This window comes from Cupressus sempervirens, chromosome 7 (assembly GCF_028749045.1).
Source record: "Cupressus sempervirens isolate cs-2001-9-10 chromosome 7, ASM2874904v1, whole genome shotgun sequence".
Lineage (NCBI taxonomy): Eukaryota > Viridiplantae > Streptophyta > Pinopsida > Cupressales > Cupressaceae > Cupressus > Cupressus sempervirens.
This window is the reverse complement of record NC_143124.1, coordinates 435,086,028-435,108,429: the sequence shown is the minus strand read 5'-3', so window position 1 is coordinate 435,108,429 and position 22,402 is coordinate 435,086,028. Positions and strand designations below refer to the sequence as shown.

The 22,402-nt window shown below is 35.3% G+C and overlaps 1 protein-coding gene across 1 annotated transcript; it reads left to right on the top strand.

The window, feature by feature from the left end:
• Positions 1-17,839: 17,839 nt before the first annotated feature.
• Positions 17,840-21,590, top strand: LOC149547422 (vacuolar iron transporter 1-like). Its single transcript, XM_089794743.1, has 4 exons — positions 17,840-18,090; positions 20,566-20,651; positions 20,737-20,851; positions 21,203-21,590. The coding sequence occupies exons 1-4, from the start codon at positions 17,855-17,857 to the stop codon at positions 21,498-21,500; spliced, it is 735 nt and encodes a 244-aa protein (XP_089650869.1). The 5' UTR covers positions 17,840-17,854; the 3' UTR covers positions 21,501-21,590.
• Positions 21,591-22,402: the final 812 nt, after the last annotated feature.

Genomic DNA, 22,402 nt, shown 5'->3' with positions numbered 1-22,402 from the left:
GGTTTTATCATTAAAATATGTTTTAAAATATGTTGGCAATTGGCATATCCGCTACCAGGGGATCTTGCTGCTGCACAGTGGTCAAATTCGCCGGGGATACTATTTTATACGGGAAACAAAGGTTTTTGTTTATTTTATATTCCGCTTACGTAAAGGATGACGAACACATATTTCTTCGCTAAGCTTCCTCGGTCGAAAATGACTGGTAAATGTGTTTTCCAAGCGATGTTTGTGTATATCGAAGGACGTGAGAGCTGTGCGACTGATTTCGATAAAAATTATATAAATAATTTTGTTTTTAAATATTGATTGTTACAGTCTATTGTGATATTGCTATGCGATCTTGCTACCAAGATTTAACTCTCTGATTTTTGAGTCAAACTCTTTACACCATGTTAACACCATGTTACAGTCTATGTTATTTATTTATTTAATTTTTGATGGGCTTATTACAAATCTTTCAATTTCATTGATAAACTAAAGACTTGTTTACTTTTTTATATATTTGTTTGAAAAATATGGTGTTTCAAAAAATATATCTAGAATTTTTCTAAAAATATAAAGACTTTTGATGATTAATTTAATCAAATGTTTAAATTTTTAAAAATATTTTAGTAGAATCTTTATACTTTTTTATTAATTTATAAAATATTATTAATAGTTTAAAATTGATGTAATTTTTTTTAAAAGAATGGGGAGTTATGATTATCAAGTTTTGCATTTAAAAAATACCTTAGTAAAGTTTTTATAAGTTCTTTCTTATTTATTTATGAAATGAATTAATACATGGAATTTTGTTTTAAATGGTAGAAAATTATGACTTTCGAGTTTTAAATTGAAGAAATAACTTATTAAGCTTTAATTGAGGTTTTTTTTTCATCTATTTATGACATGCAATTAGTATTCAAATTTGAGGAAAAATATAAATTGAAACAAGTAGTTATGATTACAAAGCCTTGGACTCAAAAAACTACATTGAAAATCAACTCTTCTTGTTGAAATAAAAATAAATAAATTTAAAAGTTGTAGTAGCATTATTAGCCAAAGTAACTCCTCAATAATTGATATTGTCTATGGGATTGACAACATGTTCGAAAGAACCTTTGTCAATTACCAATACTATTCTATCACTTTCGAGAGAAACAATTTAAGACCTATTTAAGAATGATTTTCTCCTAGAGACTAGGTGCAAGACTTGAAGATTACAAAATAGATATAAGAATAATCTTATACACTAAATAATATAATTTACAATGAATTCATCCTTCAAATAATTCACAAAATTATAATATAAATCTATTTTTTATTTATATCAATCAAATATCATATAGATCTACATCTAAATTTCTTATATTGCTTTATATTTTAAAAAATATTCTCTTATTCATTTTTGTATTTATTAATTTGGTAGAAATAAAATGACCTTATCCAATTTCTAAAAAATATCTAAATGCACATTTCTTGTTATACAATAAAAAACTTTTTGAATTATATTTATATGTTTAGAAATATTAGAGAAAGAGATCAATTATTGTATGATATTAATTGGAAATAATTATTTATAATTAAATTGATCTGAATAATTACTCATATCAATTTCAATTTTTACATCTTTGAACTTCACAATACAAGTGTTACATACATCATCTTTGGTCTTTCCCTTATATAATGGTTAAATAAAGCCATGTATACTTGTAAGAAAATATTAATCTAGGTGTTAAATTTTAATAAATGGAGGATTGCAATGGTACAAGTGTTTGCACTTAAATAGGAAAAATAACATTGGTGGTTGGCAAAGGTTCCTTTAAGCATGTTGTTGATCTTATAAATGGTATGATTATTAAGGATTATTTTAGCTAATAATAAGACTACTGCAACCTTTTCAATATGCTTGTTATTTTTCCTAACTACCAGTTTGATTTTTCAATATATTTTTGTTGTGCTACAATTTTATAATCATAGATTCCAACATTGTTTTATTTTTTTCTCCATATTTTTGACAAGTAATTTCATTTTACAAGTAGATATAAATGAACATCTATAAAACTCTACTAAACTATTTATTGAACTTAAGACTTTGATAATCATAACTTTTCTCTCCTATTTATATATTTTCATAACTTCAACCACTACTTTCATTTCATATGTAAATAGAAAAGAACTACAATAAACTTCACTAAATTATTTATTAAGATATAATAATAACTTTATTCCCCTTTTTATATTTTTCATCAATTTTGACTATTAAATTTCATTTCATTTAATAAATAAAAAATGACAATAAAATCAAATAAATTTCTTTAAAAAATCTAAATAACTAATTTAAAATAAATAGTAAGAGGTCTTTGTTGATTCCCTATACAAAGACTTAGCAAAATTAAACATAATATAACAAAAAATTAGTTATATTAAAATTCAACATAATATTAAAAAATATTTAAATCAGAATACAAATATCCCAAAATATATTTTACACAATTAAGTCCAAATAAATCTTGCAACTCTCTCATCCTTATCGAATGTCATCTGAAACCTTGCACAATTTAATCCATACACATAACTCCCACCCAAAAATTCATTAACTAAAATATATTTGATGACGCTTCATTTAGAAAAAATAGTGCATCATTCTTTATGTATGGAAGAAATTGAATAATAAGAAACATTTTCTTTAATGTTTCTATACAATATACCACACTCGACAAATTTGACCACTGAATCATCTAGTATCAAACATACCAATTGCTATTATATTTTAATGATAAAAGCCAATTGCCATGATTTCCTCTACATTCAAAATGTTATCAACTTGCTCTTACTTCACGGGAAGGCAAGGGGCAGTGACTTAGCCCCATACATTATTAAGGAAGTTGTGTGTATGCTCTGTCTATTTGATGTTGCCTTGAAATCCCTCCATAAGTAGGAAAAACATGTTATAATTGTTTTGTGCCAAAAATGGGAATGTTGTACGAAGTAGATGAGGAGATATGGAAAACAAGTTGTTATGTGAGATTAGTTTGAAAAATTCCACTACTGGTCTTTACCTTTTCTTAAACCTGAATTACACTTCATCTTTAAGGGCCCGTTTGGTTGCTGGAATACAACCAGAATAGGAATAGAAAATTAGAATTAATTTTTTATTCTCTATTTGGTGTGCCAAATCAGAATTGGGAATAAGAATGTGTATTCCCATTTTGGCCCCAAAATGAACATTTGTCCATTCTAAAAAATACTTGTTATTAGAATTGCTATTCTCATTCCCATTTTGAATTTTTCTTATTTAAAAATATTTTTAGATCCGCTTCATTATAATCCTCTATTGGAGCTCCCCAAAATAAAAAATCATGGCCATTTTCAAACTGATGATATATATATATATATATATATATATATATATATATATATATATATATATATATATATATATATATAAGTAGACTTTTAAACTAATTTATGTCAAAATAGTTGTTTTAGTGGGAGGCAGTAGATGGTAAAAGTCTCCAAGCTTTCACTTTTTGTATAAGCATAGACATGACAAAATAATTATTTGATAAAATGCCTATAGTTATGCATGTAAAGAGAGATAAATCAAAGGATGAAGTGTATATAATCATAAGCCACATTATTAAAATACTTGTTAAACATCCTTCATACCCATGTGTGCTTATAGTTATTATTCAAAACACATTTATAGTGCTTGAAATTATACACAAACTATGCAAACTTTTTGGTATGCATGTCTCACAACAAGCAATTTTTTGGTATATGGGTCAAATCCAAAGGGGAATATAGTATGAAAGCATAGTATACAGAAGAAAGTAAATGTGCATACAATACATAGATTTTAGAAGCATGCACAAGATGAACGAGTAGTTTACAAAAAAGTTTTGATTGCCTAGAATCAACACACTTTCAAAGCCACAAACCTTAGTTGAGATGAGAGATTCCCAAATTTTAGATCTCTACTAGTAAATAGAACTAGAAATCAGACATATACATGTAGATAGTTAATAAATGACTTTATATTTGTCTGATTAATGTCCCAATGATGTTTTTGTCGGTTTGGTTGCAATTTTGATAATAAGAATGCATCCAATTCTAATTTATATTTTGTCTAACCAAATAGAGAGAACAATTTCCTATTCCAAAAAAATAATTCGAGAATAAAAATTCTAGAATAGTAATTCCCATATCTTAATTCCTATCCCTACAATCGAATGGGCCCTAAAATATCCGATTTACAGAAATTTGTAAAATTTATTCCAGAGAGTTTCAATTGCATGTACAACATCCCATAAAGTTTCTATTTGAACTTCTCAAGGGTATTTTAAAGAGTAGCATGATTCTTGTTAGTCCTTTTCTTCTAAGTTGTGGGCTAATGTTTTCAATTTTCCTTTTGTCAATAGTTTTGGCTTAGAAAAATGTGAAAATAGTGTTGAAGGAATATGGATCAATGATATAGAATAATTAATTCGAGAGTATATGTGATAAGTACTTCTAGACAATGACAATATCACAGTCTTAATGGTTATTGCTTTTAGACTTTATCTCAGTCTTAATATATTCATTCTTTATTGTTACCAATAAATGATCTCAGATTTGTTTTGAGAATATAATACCTATATATATATATATATATACTCACTCACTTACTATTATTCTTTAATCGCTACTATGTATATTATTGATGTTGGCCGATGATTGAATATCTAAAATGTTGTTGACTCTCTAAAGTATCATATGCTTGTTTTGGTATCATTATTTCCACTGTTATTGATATTGATTGCCCAACAAGTGTGTGTGTGTGTATATATATATATATATATATATATATATATATATATATATATATATATATATATATATATATATATATATATATATATATGTTTCCAATAGTTATATCCACGTAGGGGCATGACTTGTTAGCCCTTCTCAGGAGTTGCTTCTTTTTCAAAGTTTAAATTTAAATCCTATTAGCAACAACCTTATTTCAATATATCGTAGGGCGGGTAATTGTGCTAAAAACCCTAGCAAATAAATGAATAGGTTTATCCCTATTATTTTTTCAAACCTTTTTTAGGGGTTTCTTTGGTAAAGGATAGTCTTTTTAAAGTGGGTTATTATCCTAAGTTTTCCATGTTTTATATCCCCTTTGTCACAAATTAATTTTGGCAAGCCCTTCATTTTTAGTTTCTCATTATATTTTACCTTTGGTGGACCCTTGAAATGAACTGTTTTTACAACCATTATATATGAGTTAGATCCATGGTCATCACTTTGTCGCTATTAAAAGTGCAAGGTTTTTAAATTTTGCAATAAAGTGAGGATATGACACGTGTCGAGTACAGTCACAAAATTACAATAGTTTGAACGTTTGAATCAAAAGTGTCAAATTTGGATCCAATCCATGGTTGTTATACAGTTGCTAAAGGAAGATGTAAGGTCTTTTAACCATAGCGACATAGCGATAAAAGGACACGTGGATATTGAAATGTCCCCTTTTCTGATTTGATATGGTATTTCATGCCTCTAATTAGATTTTCAAAATCAAACAATTGATATCACAAAGATCCTCCAAATTTCTCAAGAAACCCCAAATCGGGTATGCCAAAAATTGTGCCAAAAGCTTCACAGCTTCACCAATTATTAATAAATCTGAAAGTGGACATTTTTATAGAAATTTCAGCAGCATAACAGCCTACAAAATGACATTTCCAGATCCGTATAACCTTTACACAATAGTTCTCAAATGTAGGACAAAAACTATGCTCATCGGGCTCCCGAAATTAACACAAAAATGCCCGAAAACACCACACAACACTAATAAACTATCTCAGAAGTTTAATCACGTCCCAATACATATATTCAGCTCTATTTTAACAGCTTAAAGTCTGAAATACAGCAGCTACCAAAACTGATATGAAATGCTCAACTGAAAACACCAAACTCATGCAAAAAACACAACCGAAAACCCACAAATCTACACTGTTCAGCACAAAGGCAAACTCTGTATGAGCATGCACATGGAATGGCTTCAAACTCTCGTCCTTAGCCTTCCTGGAAACCTGCAAACTCCCGTTCTTGGGTCTCCCTGGAAACCTGCAAACTCCCGTTCTTGGGTCTCCTTCTCCACAGGTTTGGGAGCCTCTGAAGAATAACAAAGAATGAGCAAAATCAAGTTCTGGAATGAGCCCCAAAATGCCTCCAAACCCCTTAAAAGAGGGCATAACTGTAACTCACGTCCAAGAGAGGTTAATGAAACATATTTTAATAATAATTTTCATTCATTAGTCCAACAGTTTCCAAAGATTAACCCCCTTTTTCCGAAACTTCACTTTCTTGGGCCTGCTTGCCTTAGCAAAGATTATTATTTTTTAATTATTTGAAAAGGGGACATGACAAGTCCTCCCCTCCCAAACATTGCTTGTCCTCAAGCAATGGTTGAACAATAAACCAATCAATCCACCTGGATCCCAAATGTAGTCATGAACTATACTACTACAAATAACATAGGCTCCTGCAATATCCTCTGCAATATGACCAAGAGGAATCCATAATCAGACTGACAATTACAGCTCAACCAAACTCCAAAATCACCACTAGCACAATTAGAAACCCATGAGACACAAACTCTTAAAACATTAGAACCCAAGTAAAGTGGACAAATCAAACTGCCAACACAATAAATACCATCAATGCATCCCACTGGCCTATACAAAATGTACAATCCAACTCTGCAACAATGGTGAATGCTCTCAAATGAAACTATACCAAGTATGGAGAATCCACACACTGTACAACTCCTGTAGTCAACACAACTCTGTAGATCATCGGCCACTGTCTCATAACCATAACTCCCATGCACCCCTGATGGTGAAAAGCCATCACAAGATAAACAACAAGAAATGGAACCCAAACCAAATTTTCCTGCCATCAACTCCTCAACACAAGGATCATTTGCTAACTGATGTACATACCCTTCACTATGATGTTGATTAAAAAAACCAACCTCAGTCAACAGCTCACCATGAACAAGTGATACAACCCACTGTGGCTGATCACTAGCTAAGTCAAGAGATGTCATCGCCAAAGGAGTAGAATCAATAACAACACCTGCTGAAGCATCACTCCAAAACTCCTGCTCTAAGTCATGTATTATCAAGCTATCAACTGCAGGACCTATCGCCATGTCATGCCCATCACAACTCTCATCCCGAGGCATCAAACTATTCCATAACTGATGATAAGCACTAGGAACCAAAGTACATCTCTGTATCATAATTTCATCAACATGGCCATCAAAGGTAAATTGATGAGCATACCTCATAGTGTAATGCCGATAGAATGCGCCAATCTCAGTTAGTGGCTTAGATTGTAATCCAGATGAAACTAACTGCAATTGATCATTAACCATGTTGGAACTGACTACTAACTCTGAAGATATCACCAAGGGAGTAGTATTACTAGTAGGAACCATGCCAACTGTCGACTCACCAACATCACACATGATCTTTGATACATCTCTAGTCTCTGTGCCATCAATACTAGAGGCCACCACCATGTCAGGCATACAAAAATCTGCTACAACACCCAACTCAACTAAACCTGACCCTAGTGGGAATGAACCTGATATGCCAATGTTAGTATCAAGGATGGATGCATCCCCATCTCCACTGTCTCTGACAATCTCGGCCATGGACATCCTCAGATCACAAAACACCACAGCTTGTGACTGTATAGAATCAGGTAAAGATTGTAGCCGCTCTAACTCCATGGTCACCTTAGCCAAATGAAACTGTGACTCCTTGAAAGACAACTGTGTACTCTCAAGAATCTCAAAAGTCACCTCAAGCTGCTCAGTACGCTCACTCACCTCATCTTCCTTGGCCATCAATGCATCATATGTTGTACTGCCCCACTCCATAAGATAATCTCTGTCGACTACCAACTGCATATAATTCTGTCTCAAAATCCGAATAGCCTCCCATAAAGAGTGGATCTCTGTCAAGGAAAGATAACTTCCTTCCTGCTCATCACTAGTAGGAGAACCCCATCCATAAACTGCTAACAATTGACGAGCAGCATCAAAATGTTGGCAAGTGATAGCAATGTCTCGGTCACTAACTCTCAACTGATTAGACACATGATGGTACTGGCTTGACTGTCTCCTACAAACCTCCTCTGATGCACTGTCTAAAGGAGTATAATCAAAGTCACTAGTCTCTAGAGTATTACAATCCATATCCTGTGAATCAAATCTAAAGCTCATATCAACATACGAAGTATCAAAAACATTAGCATTGCTGTCCAACTCCTCTGCACCCAAGGAAACTAAGTTTTCAAAACTGCCCACTATAGCCTCCTGGATGTCATCAATGCCAATATGATCCTGGGACTCATCTGTACACACTGCCAAATATGAAAGATCATCAACACATTCCAGCAAATATGGTCGACTAGATATATGAACAAAGCCCAACATCGGTGTATAAAAACTAATACCAACATTGGACAAGCTGCTAGCATAAGAAAAGACAACACCGTGCAATCTGCTAATCAAATCCATGATAGCACCCAAACAAACACTGCTACCAAAAAGTGTTAAAGATCTCCTGTCAACTGAATCCCAAATGCCAATATAACAATCTTGAGTCCATATCTGTAAACTAGAATCAGCTGGTAACTCAAGCAAAATCCTCACTTGAGTAATATGACCAATACTAACTAACTCCACATACTTATCATGATGAGATAATGAAGTCAAAATACTATCTTCACTCACCTTCAGCTGGCGGGATAAATCATGTGAAGTACTACCTGCCTCAACCTCATGTGATGAAGCATCTAACTGTGCCTGGTACTCTTTCTCAGCAAAGTCATGAATGCTCAATGTTTGCTCATCTCTACCAGGTATCTCACCATCCTGCACAACAACATCCTCATAATCATCATCTGAACCCACTACACTGTAGTCATTGCCTGTTGTAACTATACCATCCTGAATACCTATGGCATCACCCTTTGACAACCTGTAAACAATTGTCTCAATTTGAGTATCAAGTTGACCGTTACTATCAATCTGTGTAATATCCTTTCCCACCACCTCCTGTGGCAGAGTAGAATCTGAGACCTCTACCTGGCTATCAGCTAGTTTCTCAAACTCCTCATGCAAGTTCTTGGGAATTGTGTCATCTGTCCTGTGAGAAAATATGCCAAATAGAAATCCAGTCAACTTATCCACCTTAGCTGGGTTAGATAACATGTCATTCATTATACGGTGGTGCTCAACCAACTGTTTAGACATGTCATGGCTTATTTTCATAAGTTTATCTCGAATGTCTAAATAACCATCCTTTCTACTATTTTGACTCTGGCTATCAATTGTCCAAGATCGTTCCCTCTGAGACTCTGTACTATACCTGTCCATTCTGGATAAAGTAGAGTGTAACCCCAATAGGATATAACTTCTTCAAACACCAAGAACTAACATGCAAATGATTAGAAGTAGCATGCAACCATATATTTGGACATGCAATTGATTAGAAGCAACATGCAACCACCAAATTATGACATGCAAGATCTGGGTAGTTGTCAAAACTGACATGCAAACTTCTACAACCACAAAATTCACCAAGAACTAACATGCAAATGATTAGAAGTAGCATGAAACCATAGATTTGGACATGCAACTGATTAGAAGCAACATGCAACCACCAAATTATGACATGCAAGATCTGGGTAGTTGTCAAAACTGACATGCAAGATCTGGGTACTTGTCAAAACTGAAATGTAAACTTCTACAAACCCTCAGGCTGGCAAGATCATGGCTCTGATACCACTGAAATGTCCCCTTTTCTGATTTGATATGGTATTTCATGCCTCTAATCAGATTTTCAAAATCAAACAACTGATATCACAAAGATCCTCCAAATTTCTCAAGAAACCCCAAATCGGGTATGCTAGAAATTATGCCAAAAGCTTCACAGCTTCACCAATTATTAATAAATCTGAAAGTGGAAATTTTTATAGAAATTTCAGCAGCATAACAGCCTACAAAATGACATTTCCAGATCCGTATAACCTTTACACAATAGTTCTCAAATGTAGGACAAAAACTATGCTCATCGGGCTCCTGAAATTAACACAAAAATGCCTGGAAACACCACACAACACTAATAAACTATCTTAGAAGTTTAATCACGTCCCAATACATATATTCAACTCTATTTTAACAGCTTAAAGTCTGAAATACAGCAGCAACCAAAACTGATATGAAATGCTCAACTGAAAACACCAAACTCATGCAAAAAACACAACCGAAAACCCACAAATCTACACTGTTCAGCACAAAGGAAAACTCTGTATGAGCATGCACATGGAATGGCTTCAAACTCCCGTCCTTAGCCTTCCTGGAAACTTGCAAACTCCCATTCTTGGGTCTCCTTCTCCACAGGTTTGGGAGCCTCTGAAGAATAACAAAGAATGAGTAAAATCAAGTTCTGGAATGAGCCCCAAAATGCCTCCAAACCCCTTAAAAGAGGGCATAACTGTAACTCACGTCCAAGAGAGGTTAATGAAACATATTTTAATAATAATTTTCATTCATTAGTCCAACGGTTTCCAAAGATTAACCCCCTTTTTCCGAAACTTCACTTTCTTGGGCCTGCCTGCCTTAGCAAAGATTATTATTTTTTAATTATTTGAAAAGGGGACATGACAGATATAGTGGGGCCAAAAAACTTGTGAGTTTCAAAAGGGATGGTGTCATCAGAGATCAATAGGTGTCACACTTTGATTTGATTACATGGATGAAGGTAAACATGTTTTAAGATTCATTCCAACCGTTGATCAGGTTGAAGATCAACGAATATTGCATAGTCGCTAAAAGTAGATGCTTAATTTTTAAGTAAAGCGAGAAAAAGACACATGTCCTGGGTAGGCCATACCTCACAATGAAGGTGCTATTTTTTCACACCTTTGATGCAAATCAAATCAATGATGGTCACTTCATCACAATCAAAATGTTTTTTTTTTTTGAATAATGCAAGAAAATGACATGGTGCCACATGTCCTTGTGGGCCATGTAAAGAAAGGAAAACATATATTTACAACTATTAGATCAAAAGATGATCCACGACTCTCGCTTTGTCACAAAAGAAAAGTGCAAGGTCTTTAACCAAACTAACAATGCAATGAGGTGATGTGTGGTCTTGGGGGCCCAGTTACTCAAAACATCAACAAGAGATCCCAACCATCCGATGCTAAATAGATCGATAGATGTCACAATGTTACAATAGGAAGAAGCAAGGTCTTTAACTATAATGACTATGCAACATGAAGACACGTGTCCAGGGTGGGCCAACTATGAGGTGAAACACTAAATGAATTGAGACTAATCTGTATTGTCGGATGCAAGATAGATCCATGGCTCTCGCCTTGTCGCTACTCAAAGTAGTAGGATTTTAACCAAAGAGATAAAGAGAGAATGTGCCATGTGTCCAAGGTTTTGTGATCAATACAACAATGACTCAAACAAGTGATGTGTCTTCTAGTTGGCGATATATAATTGATTTGAATATCACATCAATAGATAGAAAGATGAGTCAACAACAAGATTCAATTGAGCCTATCAGATGTGCTAAAAATTAACGATTTATTTTCAAATTCACTTATAATGCATGCATACCTGTTCTCTATAGGATATTAATGGCGAAGTTAATTTTCCTCATGTGAGCACAATTCAAAATATAATGTACACATACTTTTCCTATTCTACAAATGAATAATTGATAAATCAAAGTCGAAGGAGCAAAGAATTTAGTGCCAAGAGACTATGAATTATCATGAAAAAGGTGAATTATTGCGACCAAGAAATTGTGGAGATACCTCAATAAGTTCTTAGCCCTTTAGATAGAGAAGTTTTCTGTGTTGAGATTTTCAAAATTTGTGAAGATGCCTCCTCGAAGGGATTTTTCTAGGAAAGTAGGTTACCAACACATGAACATCCATGATGATTTTTTGGAACAATTAAGTGCCTCAACCAATTCTAGACAAGTGGATAAGTAGGGAACATGATTTGACTGATTGGTGTGTCCATATCATTGATAAAACTGACACAGATACATTGATTGAAAAAACATATCATCAGACCATTGACCTACTAGATTTTGATGCAAAAAGGAATATTTTTCATAGAAAGATGAAGATATGTTTTTCCAAGTATGTAAGTAAGAGATTTGATCTCTTTCCCCATGTTTTAAGCAATCCAATTAATTTCAAATCAAAAGTGTGGGGAAATGAATTGAAAGAAATTATGATCTCAAGGATGAATGATATTATAAACAAGGAGGATAACGTTTGGTTTGATAGAACAATGGGGGAGATAGTAAATGTTCAAATATTCTTTGATATTTTTAGCCTTCATTGAAGAACTGAAGAAGATGGGAAAGGGAATCATGGCTAAAGAGAAACAAATACTTAATTTAAATTGGCTTGATGACTCAATTTATAATGAATGGACAACAAAATATGCCTCCATAGTAGAATCTTCATAGGTGGAAGAACAAGGAATGGATACAACTACAAATGATTAGAATAGTTGAAAATGATCTTACAACAATTGAAGAAGCATAAAAAGTGGCCCCACCACCTTCAGGAGAAACAATGGAAGGAGAAAAGAAAATGACTATTAATGAGAAAGAGAAAGAGAAAATGAAGAAGTGCCTACCCCCCCCACAAAGCATGGACAAATAGAATGCATGACAACTAATTATTGTTAGGAAAGGAAAAGTAGTTATTAGAACATGATAGCTTACTTTTGTAGAGGAAACATGACAACTACTTTCAAATTAGATGAAAGATGCCACCTTGGGAGAGGTGGCAAAGATGCTTGACATGAGCACCTTGCAACTTCTTAACTTGATGCACAACTCATCAAGTGCATCCATGGCCAATAGACATGCATTATGCTATCTAGAGACCTTTGTGGGAAGAAAGGTGATGGCTATGGTCGACTCAAGGGAAACACACAACTATATATCGACTAGGCAATTTAGGAAGCTAGGCCTTAAAATGGAAGAGACATCTACCCATTTCAAAGCAGTCACAACGCTTGCAAAGAGGGTGAACAAAGACATTTGAAAAGAAGTCATCTGAGCTAGGCCTTGGCAATGTGCTATTGACATAGTTGCTATTGATATGGATGAGTTTGATCTCATCCCTATAGGAGTTCTTAAGGACAACATCATTAGTAGTGGTGCCATACTTGAATTGTATTTTGGTACTTGATTCAAAGAGGCCTTGTTTGATCCCAATGGTGAAGAGCAAGGGTGGTGAAAGGGTCCTAAATGCATTGAGTATGAAGCAAATTTGTAGAAGCGACTGAGATGAGCTATACTTAGCTACATTACTTGGAGGATGGGATGAAAGAGAGTTCTTTGGGACTTCCAACACTTTGGTTGTCCAAGATATTTTGTTAGAGTATGTCAATCTCATGCTCGAGAAGCTACCATCAGTTTTGCCACCACAGAGACATGTTGATCATAGGATTGAGTTGGAGGAAGTAGCTAGAATGCCTATGAAATCCCTGTACTGCCTTTTAGGACTTGAGATGGTCAAGCTGAAGAAGTAGTTTACAGATCTTGGCGAGGACAACTATCTTTGACTATCTAGATTTCCCTATGCAATGTCGGTCTTGTTTCAAGACAAGAAGGAACACAATGACTTTGTGTGGACTATTGGGCATTGAACAAGCTAACGATAAAAAACAAGTATCTACTCCCCTTGATCACAGAAAATTTTGACCACTTGGTGGATGTAATGGTGTTCAACAAGTTGGATTTGAGGTAGGGTTACTACCAGATTAGGATAGAATTAGGTGATGAGGAGAGAATGATCATAATGACCAGATATGGGAGTTATGAATTCTTGGTGATGCCTTTTGGTCTAACCAACACCCCTGCTACCTTTAGTACTTTGATGAACGATGTGTTTAGACCTTTGTTGGACAGGTGTGTGGTAGTCTACTCTTATGACATACTTGTGTACAACAAAGATGTGGCCGAGCACAAGGAACATCTCTAGGAGGTGTTTAAGTTGCTCAAGATGCATGATCTGTATGTAAAGAAGGAGAAGTGCATGTTTTCCCAAGAGAAGGTGCCATTTGTGGGACACACTATGGGACGCGAGAAGATTGAGCCAGATTTGGAGAAGCTGATAGTGATTTGAGATTGGGAACCACTTTACAATGTTCATGAGGTGAGGTAGTTCCTTGGCCTAGCTAAATACTTCTGGAAGTTTGTAGAAGGCTACTCCAAGATTTCCAACCCTTTGACTAGCTTGCCAAAGAAAAACAAAGGTTAGAAATGGGCTGACAACAACAATTTATGTCTTTGACATTTTGAAGACAAAGCTAATTGAGAAGCCAATTCTAGTGATGCCGAGATTCGTTGGGTCATTTGGAAGGCCAAATGATATGAACCTTTGTGAAACTATCATGACAGGTGTGAGTATACATGGTTGGGAAGGTTCAAGAGAACAATTTGGCAAATATGCCTCTGACATCCATACTACTTGCATCACGTTCAAATGGTTAAAAGGAGGTTTAACCTATCTTTGTATTAATTACATGATTGAGCACCATCCTTTTGATCTAGATGACATCTACTTGGAAGATGTCATACTTGACCGTTGAGAGTGACATAGATCAGTTTCATTGAGGGATTTGATGATACTAGGTAATGGCGTGAAGTTGCGAAATAAAAAATGCACAAAAGCCTTGACACTTTTGAATAGTTGTACAGAGGAACTTGATCAATGGAGTTGGGATGGTCAAGAAATTTTGGATCCATGGGGTGGTGAACTCTCTAAGCTGGCCAAGCTACTTTCCCATGAGTTTGTGTGGTTTTGACGAAACAACATGGAATGTTATGGCTGGACGATGTCGAAATTGTCTTAGGGAGAGAGATCATGGATTTGATTTGGCCAAAGCAAGGTGTTTGAATGAGGTTGGGCACTTGGAGTGTCATAAAGCACGGAGATGAAAGTGAGGTTAATGATCTAGTGGAGACATAGGTTGGAGCTACCGTGGGGTTTCATCTCATGGCCCAAACCAAGACAGTGTTCCTCTAGATCCTTACATTGTTTTGATCACCTTCAGGCATCTTAGAGATGGCAGGACTAGGCTATGTATTGACAATATTAAATTTCTACCGAATTACATTGGCCTAGGAGATGAACTTCACCAAGAAAGAATTTTGGAGACATGGAATCGAGATGGAGTGATTCATTTTGGGGATCTGTTTTACCTTGGCGATAGTTTGAATACTTCAAATGCAGGTGGGTATATTGACACTTCTAGGATCTTCACACAGTGTTCTCAAGCTGTGGATGGCTAGGCATGGGAGGATCAGGAAGAGGTACCCTATGAGCCTTTGAGAGACAAGCTTATTCGTTTGGCTAGATCCATCCAAGGAGGAGAGGAATAGATCGACGATGTGGAAGACAATCAGGTTCCTGAGACAGTTCAACTCGATAGTGCAGATGTAGATAGGCTGGATGTCATGCCACACATTGCAACTCAAAAAGATATGCCTTTGGTAACTAGTGCCTTCCCTATTGCCTTCTGCCTGCCTGGGATTGATTTAACATGCATTGAAATTGACTTGGTGGACACCTACCCAAACTTCATTGGGTTCAATGAGGATTTTCACAAAGATAACATTGTTGTAACCTAGGATGGACTTGAGTCCATTCCTTACAAGGAGATGGCACATCTTGGAGAGATCTTGATTATCATTGATATGGAGGAGTGGAAGGGAGACTCAAAGGCCCCATCACAATGCACTCCGATCATAAAAACTTGGGATGGTCGAGAGGAGTACCATTTCAAGTAGGTTTGGCTCAATGGACATACTCAATACCAAGACAAAATGAGACCAAGATGGTGGTTGATGAAGAGACTAGGTTCCTTTGACGAAGGAGCTCAAACATGCAGAACTAAGCCTACATGCTTGATCTCTCGGTGCATGACATATTGCACAGCTATTCAAGATGTCGCCACTACTTTAGTGGGGGAGGATGTAAGGGGTTTACACTTTTGGCCGACCTTGTTGTACAAGTTACCTTGTTAAAGCCAATCGACCTAGTTATTTATTTTCTCAAATGGTTCAAGCAAGCCGACTTGGGTCTTCATACTTGGCAAGACACTGAGTATGAAGCCGACCTGCTTGATACTTGTGTAGGGGTAAGATAGGACCCATGGTGGGGTTTCTCTAGTATCAGATTAGAGCAATTAACATAGCACCATTATTAGAACAATTAATGAAGTGATTTAGACTTAGAATGTCTATAACCTTAGTAGGCAATGAGTATACATATCTTCACACTTTTAATGAAGGAGTTTGATACTCTTGAATGTCCCAAAGAATAATGACTTATATGAAGATCTTGATAGTAATTTAGAGACATAGAAAAGCATTATAATTAATCTTTACGAGCATGTATAAATGATAGGAAATGTGGTAGAGATTATATAAAATATGCTCAAATTGTTGCCCAAAATTTTGAAATTTAGGGCTCCATCACGCCCATCCAAGAGCCCCCTTATCTTTTGCTCACCTGGCCTCTTTGTGCTTATGTTCACGGTAGCTCTTGGTTTCAACCTCCTAGGCTCTCCCTAATTTTCTTCCAACCAGTGGAATGTTTTGTATCCTAACATTCAAGACCTCAATTTTAAAATGCTGCCTAGTTTTGGGTTTTGAATTTGGCCTAGAATCGACTACGGAGTGTTCTTTGCCACAAATGTCAAAAATTTGTTAAATTCTTTGAAATTTGTTGACTGGCAATTTGCAGTCAGAGGTAAACGCTATTTGAACGGAGTAGATCTGTAGAGTATGTAGGAAATACAAAGAAACATGTGTGTTGAAATTCACTAAACATAAAAAGATTAAAATAGAGTACTCACAGGAAATTCTAGAATTCATAGAAGACTCATGATGCGAAAGCGATGCCCAAAACTTTTCTTTTCTAGAATGGACACTGCAACAAAGCTCCAACCTCACCAACATAGAGGCCGAGCAAGAAGCATTGGTAAATGGATCCAAGTAAATGAGGGATTAAGACGAAGTTGTGCCCAGTAGCATAACCCAATTAAGGACAGTCCCACCTACCTCCAAATCACAAAGCATCAATGGTCAAAAAATTTGGGGATTTTTTTTTGTAAGAACTTATTCATGAACGGAGAACGACCCTATTGCGAAAAAACCGGATGAACCGTCTATTAGCCACGGGATGAACCGTCTGCCGGTCTGAACAGGACACCTTCCGGCGAAGAATCCCATAGAAGTAGCCTATCGGCACAAAATAAAGCAGTAGAATATTACTAAAGTCGGGAATGTTAAATAACGACAGAATGAAAGAGACAAAGAGAATAGTTATTATGGACATCAGGGAGGTCGGAGTGAATTCTACAGAGCTACGAAGACATGCACACCGCCCACTTCACTAAATAAAGCATGACGGAAAATCTGAGCCGGGCAATTCTAAAACAAAACACTGCAATTGACGGGAAACATGCCAAATACATTCCAGTTGAAGTCAAAGATCTCGGTTAAAGGGAGATTCGTAGGGATCCTCGCATAAAATGGCACCGGACACGTGTAAGGCCTCTAGTTGCAAGTTGCGCGTGGTGTGCACGGGCCAAACTATGTACCATGTGATCGCATCGGCTACGTGTACAATGATCACAGCCTCGGACGGTCAAACCTAGGCGACGTAGGCTCGGTATGTGTGAATCCCGGGGCTATAAATACCCGGGTAAAATGGAAAACAGGGGAAGGGAAGAAGTGAAGATATGGAGGAAGGCAGAGGAGTAAACAATGGCGGTGTGGAGGAGGGGCTGCTCCACAAGGAAAAGCATTTTACGGCTAGTGAGGTTGTGCGTGATGCAATAATAGGGATGTCTGATGGTTTGACTGTGCCTTTTGCACTGGCGGCGGGCCTTTCAGCTGCTACAGCATCTTCTTCCATTATTGTTACCGCTGGACTGGCTGAAGTCGCAGCGGGCGCCATTTCCATGGGACTCGGCGGGTAAGCTTTTTGTTTTCCTTTCCTTTGCATTCTTCTGTTTCATCTCTTCATATTTCCTTTGCTTTCTTTTTATTATAGTTAGCGCAGAGCTGCTAGATCGGGATCATCTGTTGATCTGGGTTTTGAGTTGTATTTGTTAAATTGCGATTTTCTGTGATCGTTATGGAAATTTCTTATTTCTTATTTTGATATTTAGGGAAATGATGCCACTAGACTTTTCATTATACGTGATTTGGATGCTTTTCTCCGGCTTAGCAATTCAAATCCAGACTAGAAGACTTAAAAACTGTTGCTATAGCTGAAAACTGATGCTTTGATTTACTTTCTTAGTTATGTCGGTCCAGAAAATGCAATGAAACGATTGTAGGTCTTTTCCGAAAATAATCAGCTGTTTTAGGCGTTAATCAAAGTAGTGGAAATTTACTGGTTATATGAACTCTAATCTCTGTGGAATGAATCTGCGCCTCTGGGTTTTTGAGATATTTTTGTTGAATTGCAAATTCTGTGATCGTTACGGAGATTTTAGGAATTTTATTATTTATTAGTTTGATATTTAGGGCCATGATGTCTGTGGACTTTTCGTAATACATTTTAGGCGTGATCTGGATGCTTTTCTCCCGCTTCGTAATTCAAATCCATAGTAGAAGATGTAGAAAATGTTTTTAGTACTGAAAACTGATGCTTTGTTTATTCAACTATTTTACTTTCTTAGTTATGTCGATTCAGAAAATTCAAAATAACGCTTGTAGGTCTTTTTGGAAAAGTAATCCCTGTTTTAGGCGTTAATCAAAATAGTGGAATTTTCTGGCAAAACTAATTTTATTGGATGGTTTACATGTACTCTAATATCTCTGAAATGACTCCACGCCTCTGGACTTTTGAGTTTTTTTGGTCATATGGCAAGTTTCTGTGATCGTAATCGAGATTTTTAAAATTTTATTATATATTAGTTTGACTTGGATACTTTTCTACCTCTTCGTAATTCAAATGCACAATAGAAGATTTAGAAAATATGTTTAGTACTGAAAACTGATGCTTTGTTTACTCACCTGTTTACTTTCTTCGTTATTCGATTCAGAAAATGCAATGATTCGCTTGTAAGTCTTTTTTCGATCCCCTGTTTTAGGTGTTAACTAAAGTAGTTGAAATTTCCTGCCGAAAGTTTACATGTACTCTAATCTCCCTGGAATGAATCTACGCCTCTGGATTTTTGAGTCGTCTTTGTTCGCTTGTAGCTCTTTTTGGAAAGTGATCCCCTGTGTTAGGCGTTAACCAAAGTAGCCGAAATTTCCTGGCAATAGGGTAGTTTACATAATTGTGAATTTCTGTGATCCTTATGGAGATTTCAAGAATTTAATTAGTTATTATTTTAATATTTAGGGCAATGATTTCTCTAGACTTTTCGTAACACATTCTAGGCGTGATTTGGATGCTTTTCCCCGCTTCGCAATTCAAATTCAGACTAGAAGACTTAGAAAAAATTGTTACAGGTGAAAACTGATGCTTTGCTTATTCACCTGTTTTTACTTTCTTAGTTTTGTGGATCAGAAAATGAAATAATTCGCCTGTAGGTCTTTTTGGAAAGTGATCCCCTGTTTTAGGCGTTCGAAGATTTCCTGGCGAACGTAGTTTTATTGGATGGTTTACATGTGTTCTCTTATCTCTCTGGAATGATTGTACGCCTTAGACGTTCCCACACATTTTTATTCGATTGTTATGTGCATCCAGAAAATATGATTATCAATTGATTCGGTGGACCTCACAAATGGGGATAGGATCAAAGGATTTTTTGGACGGGGCTGTTTAAGATGTTTGCAACTTAAGCTTTGTTAAGAGTAAAAGTCGACGTTTTATACAAAGCAGCTGTTCATATGTGGGATGCACATTGTTAATCAATGAAGTGTTTGTAGGTTATTAACTACTACTAAGGTTGTGTGGCAATCTATCCTTGCGTGGCTTTTTTTAACATGGTTTTAATGCAGACTTTTTTGTCATTCTATATTTTGTTTTATAATTGTTTTTTTAAAATAAATTAGATCCAATTCTTCATTAAGCACGGTAGCTATCCTTGAATTGTTAAGTATGATTGCAAAATGGTACTCCATCTCAGGGTGGCATGTGTGATAGAGTGCTTAAACTGTCGGATAAATACGTACTTTTTGTCCTCTCCTGTTTATGGGACGACCTGAGGCAAGCTAATCAGAGCAGCCACTGGGAATCCCTGCCTAAGATTCTTTTAGGAGGATTTTTATACAAAGCATACCGGCTGTCCATATAGATAAATACACATAAATACACACACAGAAATATTTGTGTGGAACTAAATACTCAACGAGGATAGCACGCTACTTAGAAAAACTACAAGAGTGACATAAACAGTAGCAATGTACATGTTGTGTTACTATTGATATCCATTAGTTTTTGACATTAGTATTTCATTTTGCCTCCCATGATTCATATCATTGAGAGTTGCAGATATCTTGCAGCAAAGAGTGAAGCCGATCATTATATGAGGGAGAGAAATCGTGAGCAAGAAGAAATAATATCTGTCCCAGACACTGGTGAGTGTTGTATAAGTACAGAAGCAGGCATTGCATTATTTGATATATAATTGGTTCTCATTACATTTTTGTAATATGGTTACAGAGGCTACAGAGGTGGCGGATATTCTTGCAAAATATGGATTGCATCCCAATGAATATTGGCGTGTTGTCAATGCACTGCGAAAGCGCCCTGATGCTTGGCTTGAATTTATGATGAGGTTAGCATTCTTCGGTTCTCCAGAGTCTAAAGAAATTAAATGCACGCTTCTTTGCTTTAGTAGATTTAATGTATTATTAAACCAAGCTCATTATAATTTCATTTAATGAACAGTCATAAGTCAGATTAAACAGGTCTGTTTTGGCATTTATAAAATGGGGACTAAAATACAAGTAGTCATAGTCTATATGTTTTCTGTACTAAATATTGTGTCAGCCTAACGTTCCTCATTTTCAAGTATGTAAGAATAATAAAAAATGTCTGTTTTAAGGCCATTCAGGCAAGTTCCCACTTTATGTACAATTGTTGCTTCAACAATGTAATCATTTTGTTTTTGGGATTTGGAATTCAGATTTGAGCTGGGTTTGGAGAAGCCGGATCCTATGAGGGGACTGCAAAGTGCATTCACTATAGCTGTGGCTTATGTGATTGGAGGCTTGGTTCCTTTAATTCCTTATATGTTCATACCAATTGCTAAAGATGCCCTGATAATATCTGTAATTGTCACTTTATTTGCTTTGTTATTCTTTGGCTATGTAAAGGGGTATTACACTGGAAGTAAGCCCATTAGAAGTGCCATTCAAACTGCAGTAATTGGGGCATTCGCATCGGCTGCTGCTTTTGGTATTGCTCGAGTTATCCGACCATGAATTTGTACAAATAAAAAGTTGTCAAGGAATTCAGAATTCTTCAGTTTTTTGCTGTAAGATTTAATAATACTATCACTCTTGATTTCGCAAGTACAGTTTGCTAGCGATGGTTTCTATCTGGGGTATTAAGTTTTCTTTTCTTATCAAAAGTTTTTTTGGTTGGAAAATAATTATCATTTTTACATAAATTTGTATACAATGTTAACATAAAAACTGCTATTTTCCTATGACTAACTTTTTTTCCTTTTTAATTTTTGGAGGGGGGTGTGTGTGTTTGGGTGGGTGGGACACGGGATGAATGCCATATAATGGCCATTTCTACTATTCATCACAACATAGTAGTTAAGTTGTTTATTAGTAAATATAAATTTAGATGATTTGAGATTCCAATGAAATGGCGATTTCTTCTATCTTCTATTCATAATTTAATAGTTGACTTATTGTGTATTTATTTAAAAAAAAAAAATTAATACATTTAGATGATTGGAGATTTCAATGAAAAAAATTGTATTTTGTAATAGTAAATTATGAGGTGTATTGTATGTTATTAAAATATTGTAAGAGTTATGTACAAGTTGATTAGATAGAACAATTTGATATGTGAATAGAAGATAATATATAATTTTAATTTATAAAATTTTATGTACAAAATGTAATTATTTATAGAAGATGTACAAGACATGTATGTTGACATCCATCACTGCTATAATATTGTATGCATCCCAAAATACAAAATTCTGCTTCAAATTTCAAAAAATATAAGAAATTATACAATTTTTATTTGGATTTTATTTTTTTTGAAGGTGAAGGATCATATCTCCTAAAGAAAATTTACAAGACATATATATGTTGAAATCCATTAGTAGTATAATTTTTCATCTAATTTATTACACTTGAAATGT